Here is a 21678-nt window from a genome sequence, read left to right on the forward strand (position 1 = left end):
AGACAGATTGATACAAATAAAAGTTATTCATAGAACTGTAATGAATCCATCTAAACAGAAACCCAAACTCTAAGTGTTACAGCATGCGTATAGATGAACCTTCCCATGTAAAGAAGCTTTAAATGAATGGGACAAAGAGAGTACCAAAATTTTATTCTTATGCTTGTAAGCTTCAGCTCCCAATAGAGCGAAAAAAGAAAAAAGATCCACACCTATCATCATCATCCACCTACCATATTCATTCTAATTAAGAGTAACAACAGCTCTTAGATTGCCTCTTTAAGAGGATGCACTGATGCTGCTGTTCAATAAGGTGTTGATCTCGCCTATTATATTAACTGGTCTTCCGTCGAACATTGTCGAAAGAGTGCTCTCACACAGCTTCTTCAGCTCCCTGGTTTTTGCTACACCTGCTTCCTGCAATTATATATAAGCCATGACTCAAAAACCTATACTTCTTGACATCATGATCTTTAACGACAAATTTCATTTAAGACATTGATACAATGCATTTTAAAACCCCAGATTCAAATAAATGATGTAAACCGTCAAACTGAACTTAGATTAAAGAGGAACTTAACTTAAGCAGAGCTAGAATCCATATCGTAGAATTTCACAAAAGATTAAGAGACGATAAATGATTCTATAGTGAAGAATTTTTTTAAAAGTATTGTTATCTCAAAGAACAGTGCACAGCAGCATTGACATCAATGATCACACAGGAATAAACAACTAAATAAGATAAAATACTCTGTTCACATACTCCAGAACATTGTGAGTTTTTATGCTTATATTTACATTACATATTAGTATACAGGCTTTTCTAAATTATAAAATTTAAAAGATCATGCGACCTTTCTCACTCTCTTCTTAGGACAACTTTGAATTAAAAGTATTAAAGTTCTAATAATAGAACATATATTAAAAAAATACTTAAAAGACTGTCTGCCTCGAATTTGGATTGGTCGGCGCCTAATGTTTTATTTTTATAGTGAACCCAACCACAATATATGAAATTTAATTAATTTTCCAAATAACAATTGAATTTTATTTAGAAACATTTATTTTAAAACTTGTCTCAAAAATATAAAAATTATAAATATGTTGTGGTTTAATAAATTTACTTTAAAACTTATCTCAAAAATATAAAAAAAATTATAATTATGGTTTAATAAATAATTTTAAATAAATATGTCATATTCTCTTTTGCATCTTACAGAAATTAACTGAAATTACGATAGCCTTTTTTGACAAAGTGAACTACCAGAGTTAACGGACAGAAGGAGGTAATAGTGAATTTGATCAAACGTTTGGGAGAAAACAGTTGGACTTTTTGAAAATAAGAAGAAACTAGTAATTAGGACCTAATCTCACAGGGGGCCTTTTGTATTTAACCCCAAAAAATCCCATGATACAATAGAACAAGTCTTGTATCAGGAAGCACAAAATTATACCTGCTTTGGCCATGATGAAGATAAAGAATTTTGAAGCTCCATGCGTTTAGCAGCCAAGTCCTTCAACCCCTCTTTTAACTTCAATCCGTGGTGCTTTTTTTCCTCCAATGTATTGACCAATCTATCCAGGAATCTGGACTCAAGCACATCAGAATCAAGCAGCAGCATATCTCATCACATTTGTCAAATAGAACAATTAAATCAAAAGAGAATAAGAGATGGTTGCACTATAGAGAAACTACGTCTGTAGTCAATGAGTTCAAGTGATTAAATCTGTCAAGGTCCTCTGAAAGCCTCAAACGACCCAATTGTGCTAATTACAGTAACAGCACATTAAACAAAATAGGTTCTAAGCAGACACTGTGGTCCACTTTCACACTTTTAGATTTTAACAACACAAAAAACAAGCTGCTATTTCACCTACATTTACAAGTCAGAAAGATCATCATCTGATTCCTTACACCATTGACAGTTCATAACAGTTTTTAAGTGATTCTCGATCAGCAATGGCGATCAATTAGTTTTTGTAAGATGTAAAAAGAGAAAGCATATAGATTAATGACGACCCATAATTTTTCTTGAACTAGAAAAGGAAGTTCACGAAGGTAAGAATAAATAGAAAGAAAGAAATAGCCTGAGGAGCACCTTTTGGAGTTAAGAATCATGATCAGGTCCCGCGTTTTGCGGTTTGTCAGCAAACAGATGACCGTGAAAACATCAGACAACATTGTTGCAATAGCATCAGGAGCATATTGCTGCAGGATCAAAGGAGCAACAGACTGAACTTGATGTTGCAAGGACAAAGTCTCTTCATTTCTCAACTCAGCCAACCGTTGGCTCAAAAATGCTTTGATCTGATCCAAGACATTAATGCCAAATATTATATAAACATACCAAAACATTAAGCATTCAAAGCCACTGATAAGAAGTATCAGCAGGAAAAGACATAAAACACGAAAACAACAGCCATATTAGTACAATAATATAAGCCTACAAGGTATTGAAATGCATCAAGGCTATACCTCATACAAATCATCAAGCAGTTTATTTCTGTACTCGGTCTCCAGAAGCCGACTTCTCTCCTCCTTTTCTTCTAGGTTGTGAGTTGAAGAATCTGGAATATACATCTGATTTCCCGGGATAATATTAGACAAACTGACATCATCTGTGATATCAACTTGAGGTGTATCAACATTAATATCCCAAGATATTTCTGACACAGAAATCTCCGGATGCGAGCTGTCAATTCCTCTATCTGATAGATTTTGATCAGATTCTACAACATCATTCTGTATGACATCACTGGCATTCACAATTTCGTACGGACCAAAGCCATTACCTCCATCATCTGTTTCTTCCACAGTACCGACGTCCCAGTCAATCTGAGCACTATCAACCGAAATATCCCAGTCAATATTATCATTAGCAACATCCATTTCCCCTCTCACATGGCTCGGCTCATCATAATTTAATTGAACATTTGCAACATCAAGTATCTCTGGGCTAGCAGAAACTTTCAAAGATGGGGGGCTCTCACGGATTTCTTTTAAGTTTTGTAACACTGTCGATGAAGATTTCTGCAATCACATCTCTCAGCTGATTAATGCATGAACAAATTGATACATCCAATTTAATCCCATGATATGAATACAAGTCTATATTTCCCCTCAAGACTTACGAAGACTTGCCAATGAGATTCCTAATAATAGTTTGGTGCAATCATGAATTTTACTAGAGAAACACAATAAGAAATGTAGATTTAAATGATCTGTGAGTCGTAGACCTAGACATACTCCATTTAGAAAAGTTAAGTTGACTGTTGCATTGTAGATGTAGAAGAGAAAGGTCTAAATGAATGTAGAGGAGAGTGTTTGCGGACAATTTAAAGGTTTTACACCTTCCTAAGATTTGGTTAAAGTCATGCGGATTGAATGATTATCCGACCCTAAATCCTAATTAACTCGTGATTAAGATTTAGTTGAGTTGAGTATTACATCAGACAATTATTATCCTTGGGTTGTGAAAGCATGGTAAATGCGACAAACAAACATTTAGATGGCATGAGAAGATGACTGCCACGCAACCATTGTAATAAAGGTTAAAGCCAAGCTAAATCCATTAGAGGTCCTCTAACAAGTAAAGAAGAAGCATGTGACATGCCCATTAACATTTAAATCAACATAAAGAACACAAATGAAATGACCCACGGTTTAAGATTATGTTGAAGTTCTGACCTAGGATTGATAGTTGTTCTATTTCATTACTCATCTAATAATCCAATGTTCAAGCTATTGAATGCACCGGTATCTTTCATGGACCCATTTAGGGGAGAAAATAAAAGAAGGAAAAACTTATAGAGTCTAGAGAAAATCTATGTTTGTGCTGTATATCTGGATAAATTACATGCTTCAATAAGAGGAATGTGTCGCAATAATTAGATGACCAAGAAGAAACAGAGTGTTATTGTCTTACATCCTTCTCTGTGTGAACATCTTTAACAAAAGCGGAATAAAATTCTATCGCCTGCAACACTGATTCACTGTTTAAAACTTCTAGTATCTGGTTAAAAGTGCTTGGAAGCGATTTTGCAGTCTCTAAAAGTTCAAATCTAACATTGTTTCCCTGTAAAATTAAATGATATTAGTCAATTAACGGCCATTCATCCAATTCTGAAGCTATCAACAGAAAAGTAAGAGATATAACCTGCAACCCAAGCTCTTGACAAGCCTCGACATATTTAGCAGCTGACAGAGACGTACTTCTTTTAATATCAGCTTCCTTGCGCTCTAGCTCTGCTAACTGTTGCTGGACTTTTTGTACCTGCTTTTTCTGATATGGTCTTCCTCATACAAGAAAAATATCAATTACGACAATCCAATTGGCATGAGTATTAATTAAGCAACTAGTTAGAATGCAGACTTACATTTCGTAATTTACATTTTGAATAATTATTTGCGCAGCCTCACCTAGGTAGATATAATCTTTCTCAAAAGAATGCACAATGGCCTCCCAAGCACCCTACATAACAAGAATAAAACACAATTAACAGTCATCAAAGAAACCTAATGAACGAATAGAGAGACAGAGAGATAACTGCCTTACAGCAGCACCTGATAGCCGGCCAAATATGTTCCGGCTCTCTGGAGTTGTTTTCACAAGAATGTCGTAAATCTTCTTCGCCTCTAAGTACCCAATCCCTGGAAATGGTACCCGAAGTTCAAACACCATTTAACAAGAAGCAACTTACATAAGAATAAAATTCTGTTAAATTATAATACAGATAAAATTCTTTGACTTCTCGAAAATTGTCCGAACTAAAGCAAGCTATACAGTAAATTCATAAACTAAAATGAATGATAAGAATATAAAAAAAAAACCTTCAGGGTCAAGGGTATGAAAATAGGGATGAATATCCTTGGGAAGAGACGAGAATTCCTTGGAAATTCGGGCTCTAACGACTGCTATCCGTTTCCTCCAATCGGACGGTATTCTTTTCCGATCAACCAGCCATTCTTTCAACGTTAATAACGTAAAACAAACAAATAATCGTTAATAATTAGGAATTTCATCAATTGTAACGAAAATTTAGCAAAATTAGATGTAAAAGTACCTCCGAGACGAGAAAATGTAATGTCGATGGGAAGATTTCGAATGTCTTCTTCACTCTGCTGCATTTTCGAAATTAGAATCCACTGAGAGGAGCTTCGCTTGATACTCAAGATCGACTGTTTTTTTTTTCTTTTTATTAGTGTTGGACTTGTGGAGTAAAAAAGTGGAATAACGAAGGGTAAAATGGTCAACATAAATATTATACAGATTGCTGACAAATAATGAAATTTTGCCAAAAAAAAAAAATTGTTTCTTCTCACGTTGAGTGATCAGCTCTTTGAGTGTCTCTCTCTTCAATTCAGGGCTTTCAATTAAAGGAAGGTTAGTGACTATTTGATTTGAATTTTAATTGTTTAATAATCCATCACTCTCTGCATTATCTTCAATCTTGTTTTTCAATGATCATAACTTGTTATTTAGGGTTTTTAATTTCAATGGCTTCGATTCCTTTCTATGGTAAGCTTTTCATCAATTTGACTGAAAATAAAAATGTTGCAAATTCGGATATTTTAGAGAGACGATTTTTGATTCCTAATCGTTAGGGTTTGTTTGCCTGCTTCTGTAGAGTCACATTTTTTATTGGTTTTTTTGTTGTGTGGGTGCTAAGTTTTTTTGCTGTTATGGTCAGTGATTGTAGCAAGTTATATATGGATCCGTCGGAATTAAGGTACTTGGAGGAGGATGATACTCCGAAAATGAAAACTTTCAAAGGGGCAACTATGGGTTTAGCTGTTGGAACGCTGTGGGGGACTGTTGTTGCCACTTGGCATGACGTGCCTCGTGTCGAGAAGCATGTTGCTCTTCCTGGCTTAATAAGGACTGTCAAGATGATGGGCAACTATGGCTTGACTTTTGCAGCCATTGGTGGAGTTTTCGTTGGTGTTGAGCAGCTGGCTCAGCATTATAGGTCCAAGAGAGATTTCGTCAATGGTTCTATCGGTGGCTTTGTTGCTGGGGCTTCTGTTATAGGGTTTAAAGGTATGTGCTTTCCTTTGATGAGTTATTGTTTGTTTTGTATTAGATCTTAAGATCTTAGTTTCAGTTATGACTTGATGTAAAGGAATTATTTAGATAGACTTTATTGGATCTTACTGGTGGCGCGGTAGATGGTTTATGTCCTTAAATGTTGTTAACTTTTAGTAACTTGTTAGCTTTCTTGAAGCCTTGTTGTTTTTCAATTGAAGCTCTCACAACTTATATAGTTCATCCTACTGCAAATATTTAGTAATGGGCTCAGGTGAAAATCCAATGTAGTGTTATTAGTGTATGAATATCTTATGATTAAATTTTGATTGGTAGACTCTTAAAAGCATGCAGAGTTTGATGACTTCCAGGTGGACTGGAACACATACGAGTCCTGTTAAAAATGAACAGCTGTTAGATATTCGAACAAAAATATAGTAAGTTTTCGTGTTATGGTATACTTAGCCATATTATAACATAAACGAACTAGCTCTTATTTCTAAATAAATAAATTCATGTGACATTGATTTACATGTTTGTGAGGTTTTTCTATTTCTGCTAAATTTACTTGAATAAGCTTTCGTATCCTTGTTTCAGTTTTCCTTGTTAGTGTCATAGTTTGTTTTTAATCTGGGAAGTGCCTATATGTCCATGACATTATCAGAGTTAAAATTTTGACAGTTTGAAATATAACCTGTGACTGAAAATAGTTTGTTAACTTTATCTATATGGAAATTAAATGGAAAATAAAGAAGGAAACACACTCTAAGAAAGGCAGCTTCCTATAAACCTAAGAAGCTCCGATTTTTGGCCTTCGTGTTGAAACCATGATTTCATTTCCAGAATTTCCACCAGTGGCAGAATCAGGATTTCTTTTCGGCCTGGGCTAACTGACTTCTGACCATCTAGTCCATCTATAACCTCCCGCAGCCTGGGCTTAACCTCTCTCTATCTCTAGCTTTACTACAAACCCTACCTCCTCTTAAAAATTTCCGATGGCATCCCGAGCTAGAGCCTACTCAAGCCTATGCTAGGTTCCGCCACTGGGTGTACCAACGAGCTATGGATGTTTGCTACTAGATTAGAGTTTTTAGCATTATGGCTGTAATGTCTTCAAAACCTTGTATGCTGATTTTTTTGTTGTTTAGTTGAGGGTTCTTGCATCTCTGAAGCTCTTAATTTTATCTTGATATCCTCTTGCTGACTAGTCATTAGTTGTACAAAGCTATCAAGCTTGGTGGTTATTTACCACCACAAACCAACAAAACAATCTCATCTTTTTTGTCAGGATTTTATCTTTCAACTTCAAAATATTGTTCGTACCTTATAAAAAATCAACAGTTTATTTTGCTTATTTGTCAAAGACTTGTGTGAAAGCTACATTATAAATATGTTTTAGCTCTCTCTCTTTTGGAAGTTGCAGAGTTTATCTTGGGAGATCATGTAATATGTTGAAATTCATCCTTGATTGCTGTAGGTTTGCTTGCACTGTTTTTTTTTTTTTGGAGATATAAGGGAAGGAGGTAGATTATTGATCCATACTGCCAAAATTACGTAAAATTCTTCTAAATGTCATGTAGTTGCCGTGAAGTTATATGCTAAGCATGCATTTCATGAATGCTGGTGTTCTTTTCTTTTATTAGTCTTCAAACACCAAAATAGTAAATTTCTTCTCTCATTGTCCATAACAAAGCGAACCAAAGTATTCATATGGCCGAAGAACCATTATTATGCTGATCGACAAGAGTAGCAAGTTAGTGCAAGAATGTATCGTTAAGAGGATTCTTTGGCTTTGATTATAGCCCTCAATAGCTATCTATGCCGACCATGGTGCTTTTTATGTGGACAACAACATAATATAAATAGTGTTTGCCGCATTCATAATAATCTCTTTTTTGTGCACATAAAATGTAAAAGTTTCAGTTTTTTTTTTGTAGGGTTCATATTTTGTTATGGTTATCATTTGTCAATTAAAGTGACAATTGCTCATTTTGCAGGAAGGAGCATCTCAACTGCTTTGTCTGCTGGAGCAGCACTGGCCGTCACATCTGCACTCATTGATGCTGGAGGTCGGACCACAAGAATAGACAACGGCAAGGAGTACTATCCCTATACCACCAAGAAAAGATCCACCGTTGAAGGTTAAATCATCGACATTGTTGGTAAAAGAAACAGGACGAAGAAGAATTTGCTGTTTCCTGAATCACCTGTATGTTTGTCTTAGAGATATATACATACTCTTGGAACCCTTTTGCCTCTCACTGCCTGAAATAAACATGCTTGCCCTTTTTTGCTTGGAAGATCTGTTAGATGCTTATTTTTCATTCTTTCAGACAGCTTTGACAGAGAGACTGGTAATAAAATAATGTTTTGAGTTTGAAAAACTGAGGACTCGCTACCGTCAATGTTGCTCGGGAAATTTACATTTTTAACTTGTAAAAAAATATATTTGGCCCTTTTGATTTCAGCATTCTTGGATTTCTGGTGCTCTGCTCAAAATTCAAAGATTTAGATCTTTTGTTCAAGCAGATGGTTTTGTGGAGTGTTTAGAGTAGTTAATGACCCTATATCACCTCAAAACTGCCATGTTTATATGAACATTAAATTAAATTAAATGTCCAGCAGGTGGCTGCTAATACAACTATCTGACACCAACAACCAGGCTGGTCTGGTAAGTCGGGCTGGTTAAATCAAGAATAAAACCAATTTGAACCAAAAAAAAAGTCGGGCTATATGAAGTTGAACATTCTTTATTGGGATTATGACACAACCGCCTAAAATTTTAAAAATATTTACAAAAATATCTGTAGACTTTTTTTATTTATAAAAATATGGACTGATTTAAAATTATTTACAAAACTACCAAAAAATAAAAATTATTTACAAAAGTATGATGTGTATAATGTTGGTATAATTATGGTATAATTTCGGTATGTTAAAACTATAAACCAGAGAATTTAAAAATAGTATTTGATTTATTATTGGTATAATTTCAGTATACTTTCAGTATATCGCTAATAATTTTTTTTATATATTTTATAGTTTATAACATGTACATTTTTTATATGTATTTTCCACTATAGTTGGTAATGAACTAGAGAATTTGTATATTGTTGTTATAATTTTAGTATATTGTTAGTATCATTTTTAGTATATGATGTGGTGTAATATTAGTGTAATTTTTATCTAATATTAATAAAATTTCAGTATATTTTGATGTGTATACTCTTGGTATACTGTTGATATAATTTGGTATATTATTAGTTTAATTTTTAGTATACGATTTGATGTAGTTTTGGTAATTTTTTTTGTTTAATATTAATAAAATTTTAGTATGTTCTGATGTGTATAATGTTGGTATAATGTTAGTATATTTTTAGTTTATTAGTATACTAACATTATACCAACAGTATACACTGTATGTTTGTAATTATTTTTTATTTTTTGGTATTTTTATAAATAATTTTAAATCAACTAAGATTTTATAAATAAAAAAAATTAATATGTATTTTTATAATTATTTTCATTTTTTTTTTATAAATGGTGTAATTTTCTCTTCTTTATTTTAAAAAGGCAAGGAAAATATGATAATTTAGTTGTGACTTTAGATATAGGCCTATGATTAAAAAGTTCAAATTTTCTCGATTTTTTTACAAATTTAACCAAAAAATTTAATTCCAATAATTCATACTATTTTAAAAATTGACAACAATTCTAAATTTTGCATTCAAAAGTTAACTTTTATAAATTATATATATAGAAATACCAAAATAAAATTAAAACACATCTACATTTTCTTAGCTCATTGTTTAAAACACTAAAAATATTTATAAATAGTATAATTATTGAAATTGGCTAAAATTTATAAAATTGGGATAAAACTACTGAAATTAGAAAAAATTAGTTGGTCTTATAAAAAGTCGAAGAGGTTTGAATTTTTTAAACGATTAAACTTTAAATATATTATATTGTTACTTTTATGCACAAACAAAAAAGGCTAATAATAAAATAGGGACTATTTATATAATATCCTACTTTTGAAATTTAATTTAACTTTTTTAAGCTATATTTTTATATTTTCCTCCCTATCTAAATTAGAAACTCGATTTCAAAAACACCTACTACATTCTATATATGAGCTTCAACTCATTTTCAGTCATTTTATCATCATAGCGGTCACATTATTCTCTCTCTTTTCACAATTTTTCTCTTTCTCTTATTTATCTCCCCCTCAAATTTCTTTCTTTCTCTCTACTTTTCCTTCTCTCAAATTTTTTCTCTCTTCTTTCTTTCTCGGTCGTTGCATTTCTTTTGTCTCGCCGTACATCTCGCGTGTGTCTTTTGATACACAACAAATTGATTTTATATTTTGATGGTGTTTTTGCTACCGATTTCGTACATAACGGATTGAATATTTCACGTAAATATTAAAATATACATCATATTATTTCAAGTAGATATTAAAATATTGTAACTTATTGAACCATCATTTGAATTGGTTAAACCACGAACCAGCAATCCGGTTCACCAAGGGTCCCAGATTAGAAAACATTATTTACAATTTACAAAGCAACATCCAGTGGGTGTAGGATATGAAGAAATGCCACATGGCAAAAGTTCATTGCCCCTCTCAAATTTCATGGTCCATTAATAAATGGAAGCTATACTCTCTCTCAAGACAGTGTCCTAGAAAGTGTTTCAATGGCTGGGATTACGGCTTCTTCTTTAACTGTCGCTTCCAGAAGGTAAGCTATGCTTCTGATCTCCAAACAAATCTATGCAACTATGGCAGTGAGTTTGCATTCTTTAAGGAACTTGTTTTGCTTGAACAGTTCAGGACTTAGCATATAAATTCTCTCTTAGGATTCATAATTTGCATTCTTGTTTGCTTTCTTTAGTGTTTTTGAGTTGGGTACTGTGACTGTTATTCTTGTTTTTATTATTTTGCCATCAACTTCTACTATGAAATTACATGATAATTATGAAAATGGGAAATATTTAAAGCTTTATGGATATGGTTTCAGCAATTTGCAGACATGTTGGTTGGAATGTGGGAGTCATAGTTCAAGAAACATCCCAAGAAATCAAAAGTTTGGGATCAGAGCTGAAGTGAAGTATGTGAATGGAGAAGAAGCAAAGAATCTTGCAGAAGCTGAAGGATATAGTATATTGGATGTTCGGGACAAAACTCAATATAATCGAGCTCATATCAAATCATGTTATCATGTTCCGCTTTTTATCGAGAACAAAGACAATGACTTAGGTAAAGTTCATTTTATTGATTAGTTATCTCCAAATTCCTGCAAATTGTTCTTGTTTATGCATATTTATGGTTTATTTTGTATGCAGGCACCATTATAAAAAGGAGCGTGCACAACAACTTTTCGGGTTTGTTCTTCGGATTAGCATTTACTAAGCCTAATCCTGAGTTTGTGGAAACTGTGAAGAGCAAGTTTTCAGATGAAAGTAAACTGCTGCTTGTATGCCAAGAGGGGTTGAGGTTAGTTTCTGATATTTCATCTTTTCTCTTCATTTTGACTTCACTTTGTAATTTTGATCTTTCAAAGGCTTTACTTCTCGAGTTCTGCATTTCCACATTTCGTTTCATTTATGTTTCTGAAAATGCTTCTGCAACTCCGAAACTCTATATGTATAAGTATAACCTATTTTTGTGGTTTCCCTATTTCCCGTTTTGCGGTTCCATTTCAGAGTTTCTTTTTCCGTGATACATGTAGAAGAACTATAAGTGACATAAATTTGTTTCATTATGGAAGGTCTACAGCAGCAGCCAACAAGTTAGAAGAGATCGGTTTTGAGAACGTAGCTTGCATAACATCCGGTCTTCAATCTGTAAAACCAGGTGAAAGATTATTTCCAGATCTTTTAAGACAATTTGTGATGTGTATACAAATGTCTGATGTCTGAAGTGTTTGTTGTATTGTAATTGTGCAGGAACATTTGATTCTGAAGGTTCAGCAGAGTTGCAAAATGCTGGAAAAGGCGGTTTGGTTACGGTGCAAGGCAAGATCTCAGCTGTTCTTGGGACTGTACTCATCTGTAAGTGTTTCAACATATATGAATGATGGGTGTTGAGCTCTTTCACTGATTTTATCTTCATTAATTTACAGGCGCCTATCTATTTATTCAATTCTTCCCGGATGAAGCAGAGAAGCTCTTTCAGCTTGTACCTTCTAGTTAAATTCCATCAATGAAATGTAATTGTGATAAAGAGAGTTAATTGTTGGTAATTGTGCAGCATGTAATCTTCATTTAAATCCACTCTGTGCAATCAAATTTTGTAATCACAAACTACAATTTCTGCCATCTAATTATGAGAAAGGATAGGTATTGTTAGGGTACAGCTTTCTCTTGCAAACTATACTCCTTTTTTTTAACACAAACTATACTCTTATATCAAAATAGATGAGAAACCCTAATTAATATTTTAGTTAAATTTGATGACCAAATTAATTATTAACATTAGTAGCATCCTTTATTTGAATTCCAGTATGAAAAAATAATAAGTGGAATTAAAATTAGTGTTCAGCAACCAAAATATTTTGGATTTACAAATTCCATCGGTGCTTTAATGTAAAAGTTGACAGTTATGAAAGATTATTTCTTCAACGTCTATCAATTTTTATAAAATTACACCTAGTACAACGTACTCAAATTGTTATTATAGCACACAAAAGAAAATTCATGCGAGACAATGCCATCAATTATCAACAACCAACCAACTAATAGCCAAAACTTCAAAAGATGAACTTAATATGATGGAAGACTAAATGGCAAATAAAGGAGGAAAAAAATTCACAAGATTGTGAATCTAGGTTAACAAATATTACAATTTCAAAAAAAATATTACAGTGAGATTAGGGTAAATCAATGTATTCTGTGCACCAGTGTCATCGGACAAATGCGTACGATTCCAAAGTACATAGGATGATTCTCAGCTGCCTCTAGCGCCAATTTTAATTGAGTTGAAACAGAAAGAGCACCTCCGGTTGCCAGATTTGTTATGCAACAACACCTTCATCATTCAACATCAATCACCTTGTAGGCAGTAAAGTTGACGGATATTGCCCGAAGCTGCATGGTACCAACCAACAAATAGTCAATTCATTTATCACTACTTAATCATAACGACACGATAAAAATAGTGCTGACAGTTTAGTTCTAGTTACTGCTTATATACCGAGACAACAGGTAAAGGTTGATAAATGAAAAAAATAACTTTGGAAGAAATATTTCTCTATAGACAATTCCCAGCATGCTTTTAGAAGAAGAACAAAGCGGAGTTGAACCGTCTATCAATTACAAAGTGATGCTATCATTAAATTACTCAAACATACAAGTCTCTGTATTCACTAAACCAACGTGACTTTATAATCGGACGTCTTTCCTGCAAAGTTGTCCATTCACTAACATCTCCCTATCGCATGTTCACTATAATATGTGGTGCTAAGAGTAGATTATACTTTACAAAACCAACACAACAGGGTTTCGGATGCACGATAATGATTCTAAGACAAATACCACCTCATAAAAACATTTTAGCAGCAGGAGAAAACCTCATAAATGCTCCAATATCAGACTATTCCATAATGAAGAATCATTACACAATAAAGCACCAACATCTCTTGCTTACTCATCAATAAAACATCCAACTTGTCGTGGTACCATGAATCCTTGCCAACAATATCAATTTTTTAATTGTGAGGCGGGATTGCAAATAATTTTGACACGATGTCTAAGAATAGGAATCATCCTAAATTGGGAATATGTTAGGATTGACGAGGCTTCATGACCAAAGATAACCTTTATCGTTCAGAACTTGATGCATAATCTATATCATATTTTGTAAGTCACTAAAAGTAACAAGCAAGATAAGCTTGCATATACTAAGTAGATATAGAGGGAAGTTTATGCATAGTATAGTTCTCGCAGTTTTTGCTAATTCATCATATGCTTTTAAGATGATGAAACTTACCATATAACCAGTCCTTGAATAGTACATGCAGCGCACACGATAGTTCCTTCTTCCGATTTTCTTCAAGAGGAGCTTCCCTCAATAATTGCTTTATCTCCCCCAAGTTCTTTTGCTGGTCATAAAATATAAGTAAAATGAAAATGAATTCAACATGTTTTAAAAGTTAAGACCCTAAACCGTAAACTTAGCAAAAAAAAAGTTGAAGAAATTGTACAGCATCATTGGCAACAAACAAAATGCAGGCTCATCCACTACTTGTCCCATATCAGCTAATTTTAGTATATAACTCATAAATTCATAATAATAATCTTGCTTTAACCAAAATCACATACATTTCTCTCCTGAGCTGACATGTAAGCTTCTGGTAATGGAAAAGGATTATCTTTTGTTGACCCAAGAGATTCACCACTAAACCAATTAGGAATCTGCATGCATCAGAAAATAGAGAGCACATATTATTGCATGAGAGATAAGTTCAATGAGTAAAAAAGGTGTGATTTGGTATCATTATCCCTCTCTCTGACTTACGCTAATAATGAATAAAGGGAAAAAGAGTAGTAAGGATGACTCAGAAAAATGTGCAACGGTTGAATAAAAATAACTATAAAATGAACAAAACTATTCTAAAAGATCTAATACATTTTCCTCAACTTAAAAGAAGCATAATTCATACCAGAAAATTGGTGAATTGATCAGGGTCCAGCCGAATCGCTGACTCAGCTTGAACATCAGATACACCTGCAGGATGAGATAATGAATCGTGTGGGTCAACCACTCCCAAGGCCAAGGGATCATCCCACCTGTTAATGGTTGCCTCAATGCCCACTTCAGCCATGTGCTCCTCCAACTCTGAGTAATATGTATTGTAAGGAGCCACCTGATTGAAAACAGAACGATTTTTCCATTCAAATTAAGGCAAACAAACACATGCTTGCACTTTTACAAGAATATTGACAATAGAAAATATTCGCACTGCTCAATTTACTGTACATGTTAATCAGTGAAACTGTAAGCATAGGTGTATCCCAATAAAAATCAAATACTACAAACAGTCAAGTCAAAAAGGCCAATCAACAATTACAATCACTTACAAGATGTAGTCACATTAATTTGCACATTTTATACTCAAATAGAACAATATGTTCTATCTTCACAGATTGTGTCAAACTCAAGAAATTCCAGTAAAAGCAAGATATATAAGATTATCTACAATTGACCAGGGACGAACCAAGAACATGCATGCAAAATTCTTACTATTTCAAGCTTCAACTTTACAGAGCTCATTTCAACCTATCAGTTGTTGACATAAATGTAATAATAGTTAGATCAAGTGCCTCTCCTCTTATATGGTAATTAGGAAACAAGTTATAGTCTTGGTATTTCCTGGAAGAGGAACATTGCAGTCAAAGAGTGAACTAGACCATATGATATTGTTATTCCTTATATTGAACTGAAAGAAGTTTTCTTCTGGGAAAGCAAAAAACAAAAACAGAGTTTGCAGCGCAATCCTAATACCAATCATCGTGAAGCATATTTCTAAAATGTAAGTTCCAAACTACCCAACGCAACTACAGTCTCCAGCCCCAGAATCACCAAAATAAATTGTAACCAACAAAAACCACAAAGACAATCTAAGAAACTGAAAAAAGAATAAATAAGTTTAAATCATAAATTTTTGTCTCGCCATTGTCAATGGAACTGTTCCCCATTTGTAATTAAAGTTTGAGAAGATACAATGACAACTCCTGCTGACATACTAGCAGGACAGCAGTCCATGGTAAATAATGGCAAACTGACCTGCAGTTTATGGTTGTCTCCAACCATAAGCGGTTGCTGGTTTACACCTAAAAAGAACACACACTCACGGCAATTAGCAATACAGACTCGTTTTGCTGCCAAAATAACATGAACCCGCTCGCAATGCTCAATCCTTACAGCCTGCAGAAAACATCAAAAGCTTAAAAAAGACATTTCACAATCTATTTATATAATGAAGCAAGTATTACAATAAATAGGAGTGATTAGAAAATAACATATTTCAACATTCCACCTTATAAAAGCTGAGAAAAAGTAAAACGGTTCAATGGCAGTGCATTTAAAAACATAAAACCAACTATAAGGGGAAAAAATTAAAAGAACATTATATCATTGAACAATAAATGCCTGAGTGATGTAGGACAGATTGGGTAAAGCTGAAGTTTAGAAATCATGCATAAAATCATTGATCTTTAGTGCATCGAACAACTAAAAAACTTTCCGGAACTATTTTATCAAACCGGAGCTTGTGCGCATTTTAAAACACTTTTCTTGTGTCCCTTGCAAAACAAATCGACAATATCTTTATTTAGTATGCTCAAGAAGAGCTTTGATATGTTGAATACATCAAAGGCTCCATCTTAGTACATTTTCCACTTAGTAGCATGTCTGTGTATTACTACAAATCATATCTTGAGAAAGACAGCACTATATGAGCTAAATGTCAAAAAGACAGAGCCACAAAGTCACAGAACCAACACCAGATAGTTAAGTGGCATAGAGATAAAGCAGCAAAGTCACATAATTTATAACATGTTTACACATTAACTCCTCCCTCTTATGTTGAGTGCAAATGTACCAAGAAGTTTACAAGCAAGTCCATACACAAGCGCTGAAATTTGTTAAAATGGAAGGGTGCGCTCATCATGCCCCTCAATTACTAATTAGGTAAGGCATAATTTTATATTCATCATTAACTAGAAGGAGAATGGTACTATCTTGTTCCTCATCATGATTCCTCTCAATCAACCTAAATAGGTATAAAACAAATTCAAATTCTGTAACTACATTTCAGGTAGGACCAAAAAAAGCACAAGCAGATCTGCACGCTAAATTTCATTTAATCCACAAAAAGTCATTCAGCTGGATGTCACAAGTTATACAACACTCAAGAATGACAAAAGCCACTAGTTTTATCCTTACCTTGCCAACAGCTCCAAGAACTATAGTAGCATCAGAGCATCCATAGATGGTAGCATGTCTCAGGGGTGCTAAAACGTAGATGGCAGAGTCATGGCAATTCAAAACCTGAAAGCATCACATTGTCAGAGTAGCAAAAAAGCAAATAGAACCAGGACAAACTTTTTGACAAAAGAAAAGAAGAAATTTACATATGGCTTCACATAGATTACTCATTTATCCTTTTTAAGAAATGCAAGAAAGTAAATTGTCAGCATAAAGAATGGAGAAAAATGAGATTGCTATTTATTTTAATGGGGGAGGTGGCATTGGACTCAACTGAGAACACAGCCATATATTTACCGCAAAGATCATGGGTTAGCTTTTATAAAAACAATTAAATGCCTGGAGCATAAAATCTAGCTGTTCCCAAATTCATGAGTTAGCCAGCCAAGTATTTTTTTAATAATCCTTCATAGTTCTATGCGGATACATTTGCAACAATTCTAAAGTGAGGCCCGTCAGGAACCAACCTTTTTGCTCAAACAACAACCCAACTTCATTATAAGTTGTCTTAAATTCTACCATCATCAAGAATTCAATTGAATTGATATGAGCTCCTTTCTTTTCTACTTTGGAAAAAAGATAAAGTGTGTTACATAAGAGTTCTCTATACAAAGCACTAAGGAAGCAATTTAACTGACCAGCAGAAAAAGCAATCATGGCAATACCAGCAGAGGGCAACCAACTATACTTCACAAATTAAAAAAGGCTCAACACCAAGGAAGCGACAACTTATCATTTCAGCAAGGACAGTGAATTTAGGCTTCCTTTTCATATAACAAGCTGATTACTGATAAGTTTAATGGCATCAAACAAGGTTAATCCTGAAATGAACTCTGATAATAACATTGATGGTTAAATTTGGTTGCAATAACTTAGATTAGTTCTGAAATAAACTTTAACTTGCCGCTAATTTGCAGCAGACCTTATCCTCAAGAACTGAATGAAGAGAATAGTTGGCAGCTGATTGTTTCTACATGCATATCTATTCAACTCCAAATATGGTAAACACAGCTCTCGTTCACATTAGCCTATTAACTACAGGCTACAGCTCTCTCTATATTCACGAATGAAACAAAGACTGGCTCTGCAGTACAAGAAGAATGTAGCAGCTTCTGATGTTATGAAGTAACAACATTATTACTTCTATGAGAGAACCCATAAATTATGAGCCATGCATATGATTTGAAACAAAATAACACCTGTAGAATGATCCGACAGTGCCCGGCGTTCACAGACACGTGCATAAACATGTATTATATAAGTTGGGGGCAATTGAGATCTAAAATATAACATAAATTAAATAATCAAGGTGCCATTAAGTCAATAGTCCAGTGATTTGAGTTAACCTAATCATTTATCGCCTATCTCATAGAATAAAAAGTCAAGGTTCACACATATTTACCCCAACCTCACCTCACCCTTCGCCTCTGTAAAAACAACCTTTCTAGATTACAAAGTGTGCTAACAGCTAAATTTAGAGTACTGTACACCAAGAAGAGACGTAGCATTTCTGCTAGCTTCAAAAACCAAAACAAGGACTGTAAATACCCGAGAAATCACACACTCCAACATGTTAACCTAGCTAGGACTGAAATCCCACACGTTCATTGGTATCCATTCCTTTGTAACATCTACGGATGCAACAATTAATTAGAGTTCTTCATGGAAAGTGAAACAGTTTCCGAAATTAACTAAAAGATAGATACTTCATATATCTTTCGATTTTAATCTTCTTTCAAATGACTTCAATCTCAACAGCCCATATTCTGGAACACAACAAAGAGCTTCTTCCAGCTTCACCTTTCATACACCATGTTTGTGGCAAATTTTTCTATACATTTAAAAAATAAATATGCATCACCATGCATGCAGAACTATTGCAGACAGCTTCAAACGTTAAGGCATGTTGTATATAAAGGACTGCATATGCATTATACTGAAATGATAGAAGGTAATGTTTACATATCCATGCTGCTAGAATAATAACAGATCAATTTCCAAATGTTCAGAAGAAATATTTTCGCTCTTTCAAATATATTTTCAGATAACTTTGTAATATAATGACGGAAAAATTCCATCTTACCGATAAAATTCCACATGAACAGTGATAAAAATTTAATGAAATTAAATACTCCATAGCTTAATAACAATGAGGAAAGATAAAAATGCATTACCTTAACAGAAGATCCTTTAAGATCCGCTGCATGCTTTACATATGAAGATTTTGAGATCCCCTCAATAAAACTTGATCCCCTAGCATTTGGTGCAGGCTTAATTGAGCTTGTACATGCATCGGCCATGGCAACATCCGTATCAGATGCACTATGTGGCCCATTCTCTTTTGCAGAAATTCTTTCAGTGATATGTTCCAAAGCAGATGAAATATTCTGCGAAATCCAATCATGGACTTGCACAGCAGGAACAGGAACAGCAGGCATGTCAGGATCTGAATTGGCAAAAAATGGAGCAGCTTGACTTAATGAAACCTCTTCAGACCCCTTATCGCCAAATTGTACTAGAAATCCCAGGTGCTCGTATCCTTCCATGGTTAAAACCTAGAACAATGGGCTTATAAATTAAGGTCCGACTGAAGACATTATCCGAAAGAACAAAATAAGTTATTTCATGAACAATAAGAAAAAAAGATATTACCATTTTAGGAAACAAGTTTTAAAGAGACAACGTGCAATAAAAGATAGTACTAATGACCAGGAAAGCACCTAGCAACTCTAGTGCCACGACAAGGAAGAGAAAAAGGGACGGGAGCTAAATTAAGATTGTATATGTGGCATCTCTATTGATTATGAAAACAGGCAAAAAATAAATAGAAAGCACAATGAAGGAACTGGAAATGACATAATAGATGTGAAGCCTCGAGATTTTATAAGTACATTTTCCCATTATTTTTCAGAGTTTTGAGGTTTTAATTTGAAAATCCAAATTGAAACAACTTTTCCACGCAGATGTTACACATTTTGCTACTGTTGCAATTTATCCTTAAGTTATAGAACTAAAGAAGAATAGATGCAACACAAACTACAGAGAAAAAATATCACAAACCAGAGACTCTTCGCCTTCTCCTTCCACAGGCTCTGCCAAAAGTGATAGAATGTTAGCCATATGCTTTTGTAGATAGGATAACTGATGAGCCTCTTCATCAGCTTGTGAGGGCATAAACCGACGACTGTTGCTACGCACTAGCTGCAACATATGTACCACCAACTACCAGCATTAAGTATCATTCAACATTTTAAATTTAACATGATCAGATTACTCGAAATCATCTAATATGCCAAACTGTGAAACGTCAACTCAATCTTAAACAAGCTAAGAGCAGAAATAACATCCTAACAATTCAAGTTCAGCCACATAGATATTCCTCGTGCTTCTTCAAGAATCAAATAAATAATCAAATTATTACATATATCAAAAACTAGAAAATTTATTCAACACGTTAAATTCATAACTTGCTGAAACATCCATAGATTAATCTACATGCAAAAAATATTCTTATTTGCCAATGCATATTATGAAATTGCACTAAATTTCGTTCAAATAATAATCATCCGGTATACTTTCGCATTCACCAATTAGAATATCATTTCACAACAAAACATTAATTTAACATGGAATCAAACCTAAAATCATCTAATTCAGCCAGAAAACTAATCTAGAAAACGAATTAAATAATTGACCTGGAGAGGTGATAAAGCGGACAAGTAACCGTCAAAAGCTGACGTGGAAGGCCAAACATCAGTAACAGCGGCAGAATCTTTATGAGTTCTAGGCAATAACTTCTTATATGACTGTATATACAAAAACAATATCAGATCATTCAAATCCGCACCCACAGAATCGATATCTCCGGGTAAAGCTTTAACGAGCGGGTCGGAATCCGAGTGAAGAACCGATGCGAGCGTATCAATAACAAGCCTCGCGTGGTCTATTGAGATCTGGAGCGAGTCCGCGAGAATTGCCGAGTCAATTCGAGGACGATTATGAGAGGCGAGCTTCTGTTTGAGCTGCGAAAGCGTTTGGGTCGGGTCGGAGAATATTAGCTTGGGGATTTGGAGGAGTCCGTGCTCGAATGGTTCGCGGCGTGGATGGATTAATGAGTTTGGATTCGGATTCGGGTTCGGGTTTGGATTATTAGGATCGCCGGTTGATGTTGACGACGGTTCAACGGAGTCTGTCATGGCGGTGCTTTTTTCTTTTCGACAGTTTTTTTTTTTTTTTTGTATTTCTGGTTTTGCAGATCTTTTAGAGAGAACAATGAAGAAAGAGGAAACAAGTGAGTGAAAGGAGAAATGGTTTGCTGTTGGTGGTCTTATGGAAAGTGAATGAGTGGCGGGTTTTTATTGGATGAATTTGAGATCGGAAAATAGAGTGGATAATTTTGCTTTTGACACGTGTGAAGGTAAATATGGTTACACGTGGAATACAAATTATCAAAAAGTTACTAAATAATAGTAAAATCTTTTAGTAATTATTTATTATCAACAAAATCTAAAAAAATAAAATGGTTATCAATTACGAAATATTATCATTTCTATTATCATTTGTATATAAAAATAAATTACTAATTGTTCTGTGAATTAAGTGCAATCTTCAATCACTTTTCGTTCAATTTTCTCCAATCACCTACAAACTCGCAGCATT

General features: G+C 34.0%; 4 protein-coding genes across 4 annotated transcripts; 2 read left to right on the plus strand and 2 right to left on the minus strand.

Annotated features, from left to right (window-relative positions):
• Positions 1 to 141: 141 nt before the first annotated feature.
• LOC126677234 (CDK5RAP3-like protein) lies at positions 142 to 5192 on the minus strand. Its single transcript, XM_050371766.2, has 10 exons — positions 5065 to 5192; positions 4832 to 4966; positions 4557 to 4651; positions 4378 to 4472; positions 4158 to 4293; positions 3927 to 4076; positions 2477 to 3031; positions 2100 to 2308; positions 1455 to 1587; positions 142 to 417 (listed from the first exon to the last, which is right to left on the minus strand). The coding sequence occupies exons 1-10, from the start codon at positions 5126 to 5128 to the stop codon at positions 280 to 282; spliced, it is 1710 nt and encodes a 569-aa protein (XP_050227723.1). The 5' UTR covers positions 5129 to 5192; the 3' UTR covers positions 142 to 279.
• An 85-nt stretch (positions 5193 to 5277) lies between these two features.
• Positions 5278 to 8410, plus strand: LOC126677235 (outer envelope pore protein 16-3, chloroplastic/mitochondrial). The gene is made up of 3 exons (XM_050371767.2): positions 5278 to 5384; positions 5692 to 6041; positions 8024 to 8410. Exons 2-3 carry the CDS (start codon positions 5711 to 5713, stop codon positions 8170 to 8172), a joined length of 480 nt encoding a protein of 159 aa, XP_050227724.1. The 5' UTR covers positions 5278 to 5384; positions 5692 to 5710; the 3' UTR covers positions 8173 to 8410.
• Positions 8411 to 10639: 2229 nt separating this feature from the next.
• Positions 10640 to 12385, plus strand: LOC126676227 (rhodanese-like domain-containing protein 9, chloroplastic). Its single transcript, XM_050370388.2, has 6 exons — positions 10640 to 10771; positions 11051 to 11289; positions 11376 to 11526; positions 11801 to 11886; positions 11979 to 12083; positions 12155 to 12385. Exons 1-6 carry the CDS (start codon positions 10728 to 10730, stop codon positions 12223 to 12225), a joined length of 696 nt encoding a protein of 231 aa, XP_050226345.1. The 5' UTR covers positions 10640 to 10727; the 3' UTR covers positions 12226 to 12385.
• A 395-nt stretch (positions 12386 to 12780) lies between these two features.
• Positions 12781 to 21334, minus strand: LOC126677267 (uncharacterized). Its single transcript, XM_050371813.2, has 9 exons — positions 20715 to 21334; positions 20080 to 20220; positions 19194 to 19574; positions 16978 to 17082; positions 15817 to 15957; positions 14693 to 14896; positions 14352 to 14444; positions 14020 to 14131; positions 12781 to 13118 (listed from the first exon to the last, which is right to left on the minus strand). Exons 1-9 carry the CDS (start codon positions 21213 to 21215, stop codon positions 13075 to 13077), a joined length of 1722 nt encoding a protein of 573 aa, XP_050227770.1. The 5' UTR covers positions 21216 to 21334; the 3' UTR covers positions 12781 to 13074.
• Between the last annotated feature and the right edge of the window lie 344 nt (positions 21335 to 21678).

This window comes from Mercurialis annua, linkage group LG4, assembly GCF_937616625.2.
Source record: "Mercurialis annua linkage group LG4, ddMerAnnu1.2, whole genome shotgun sequence".
Lineage (NCBI taxonomy): Eukaryota > Viridiplantae > Streptophyta > Magnoliopsida > Malpighiales > Euphorbiaceae > Mercurialis > Mercurialis annua.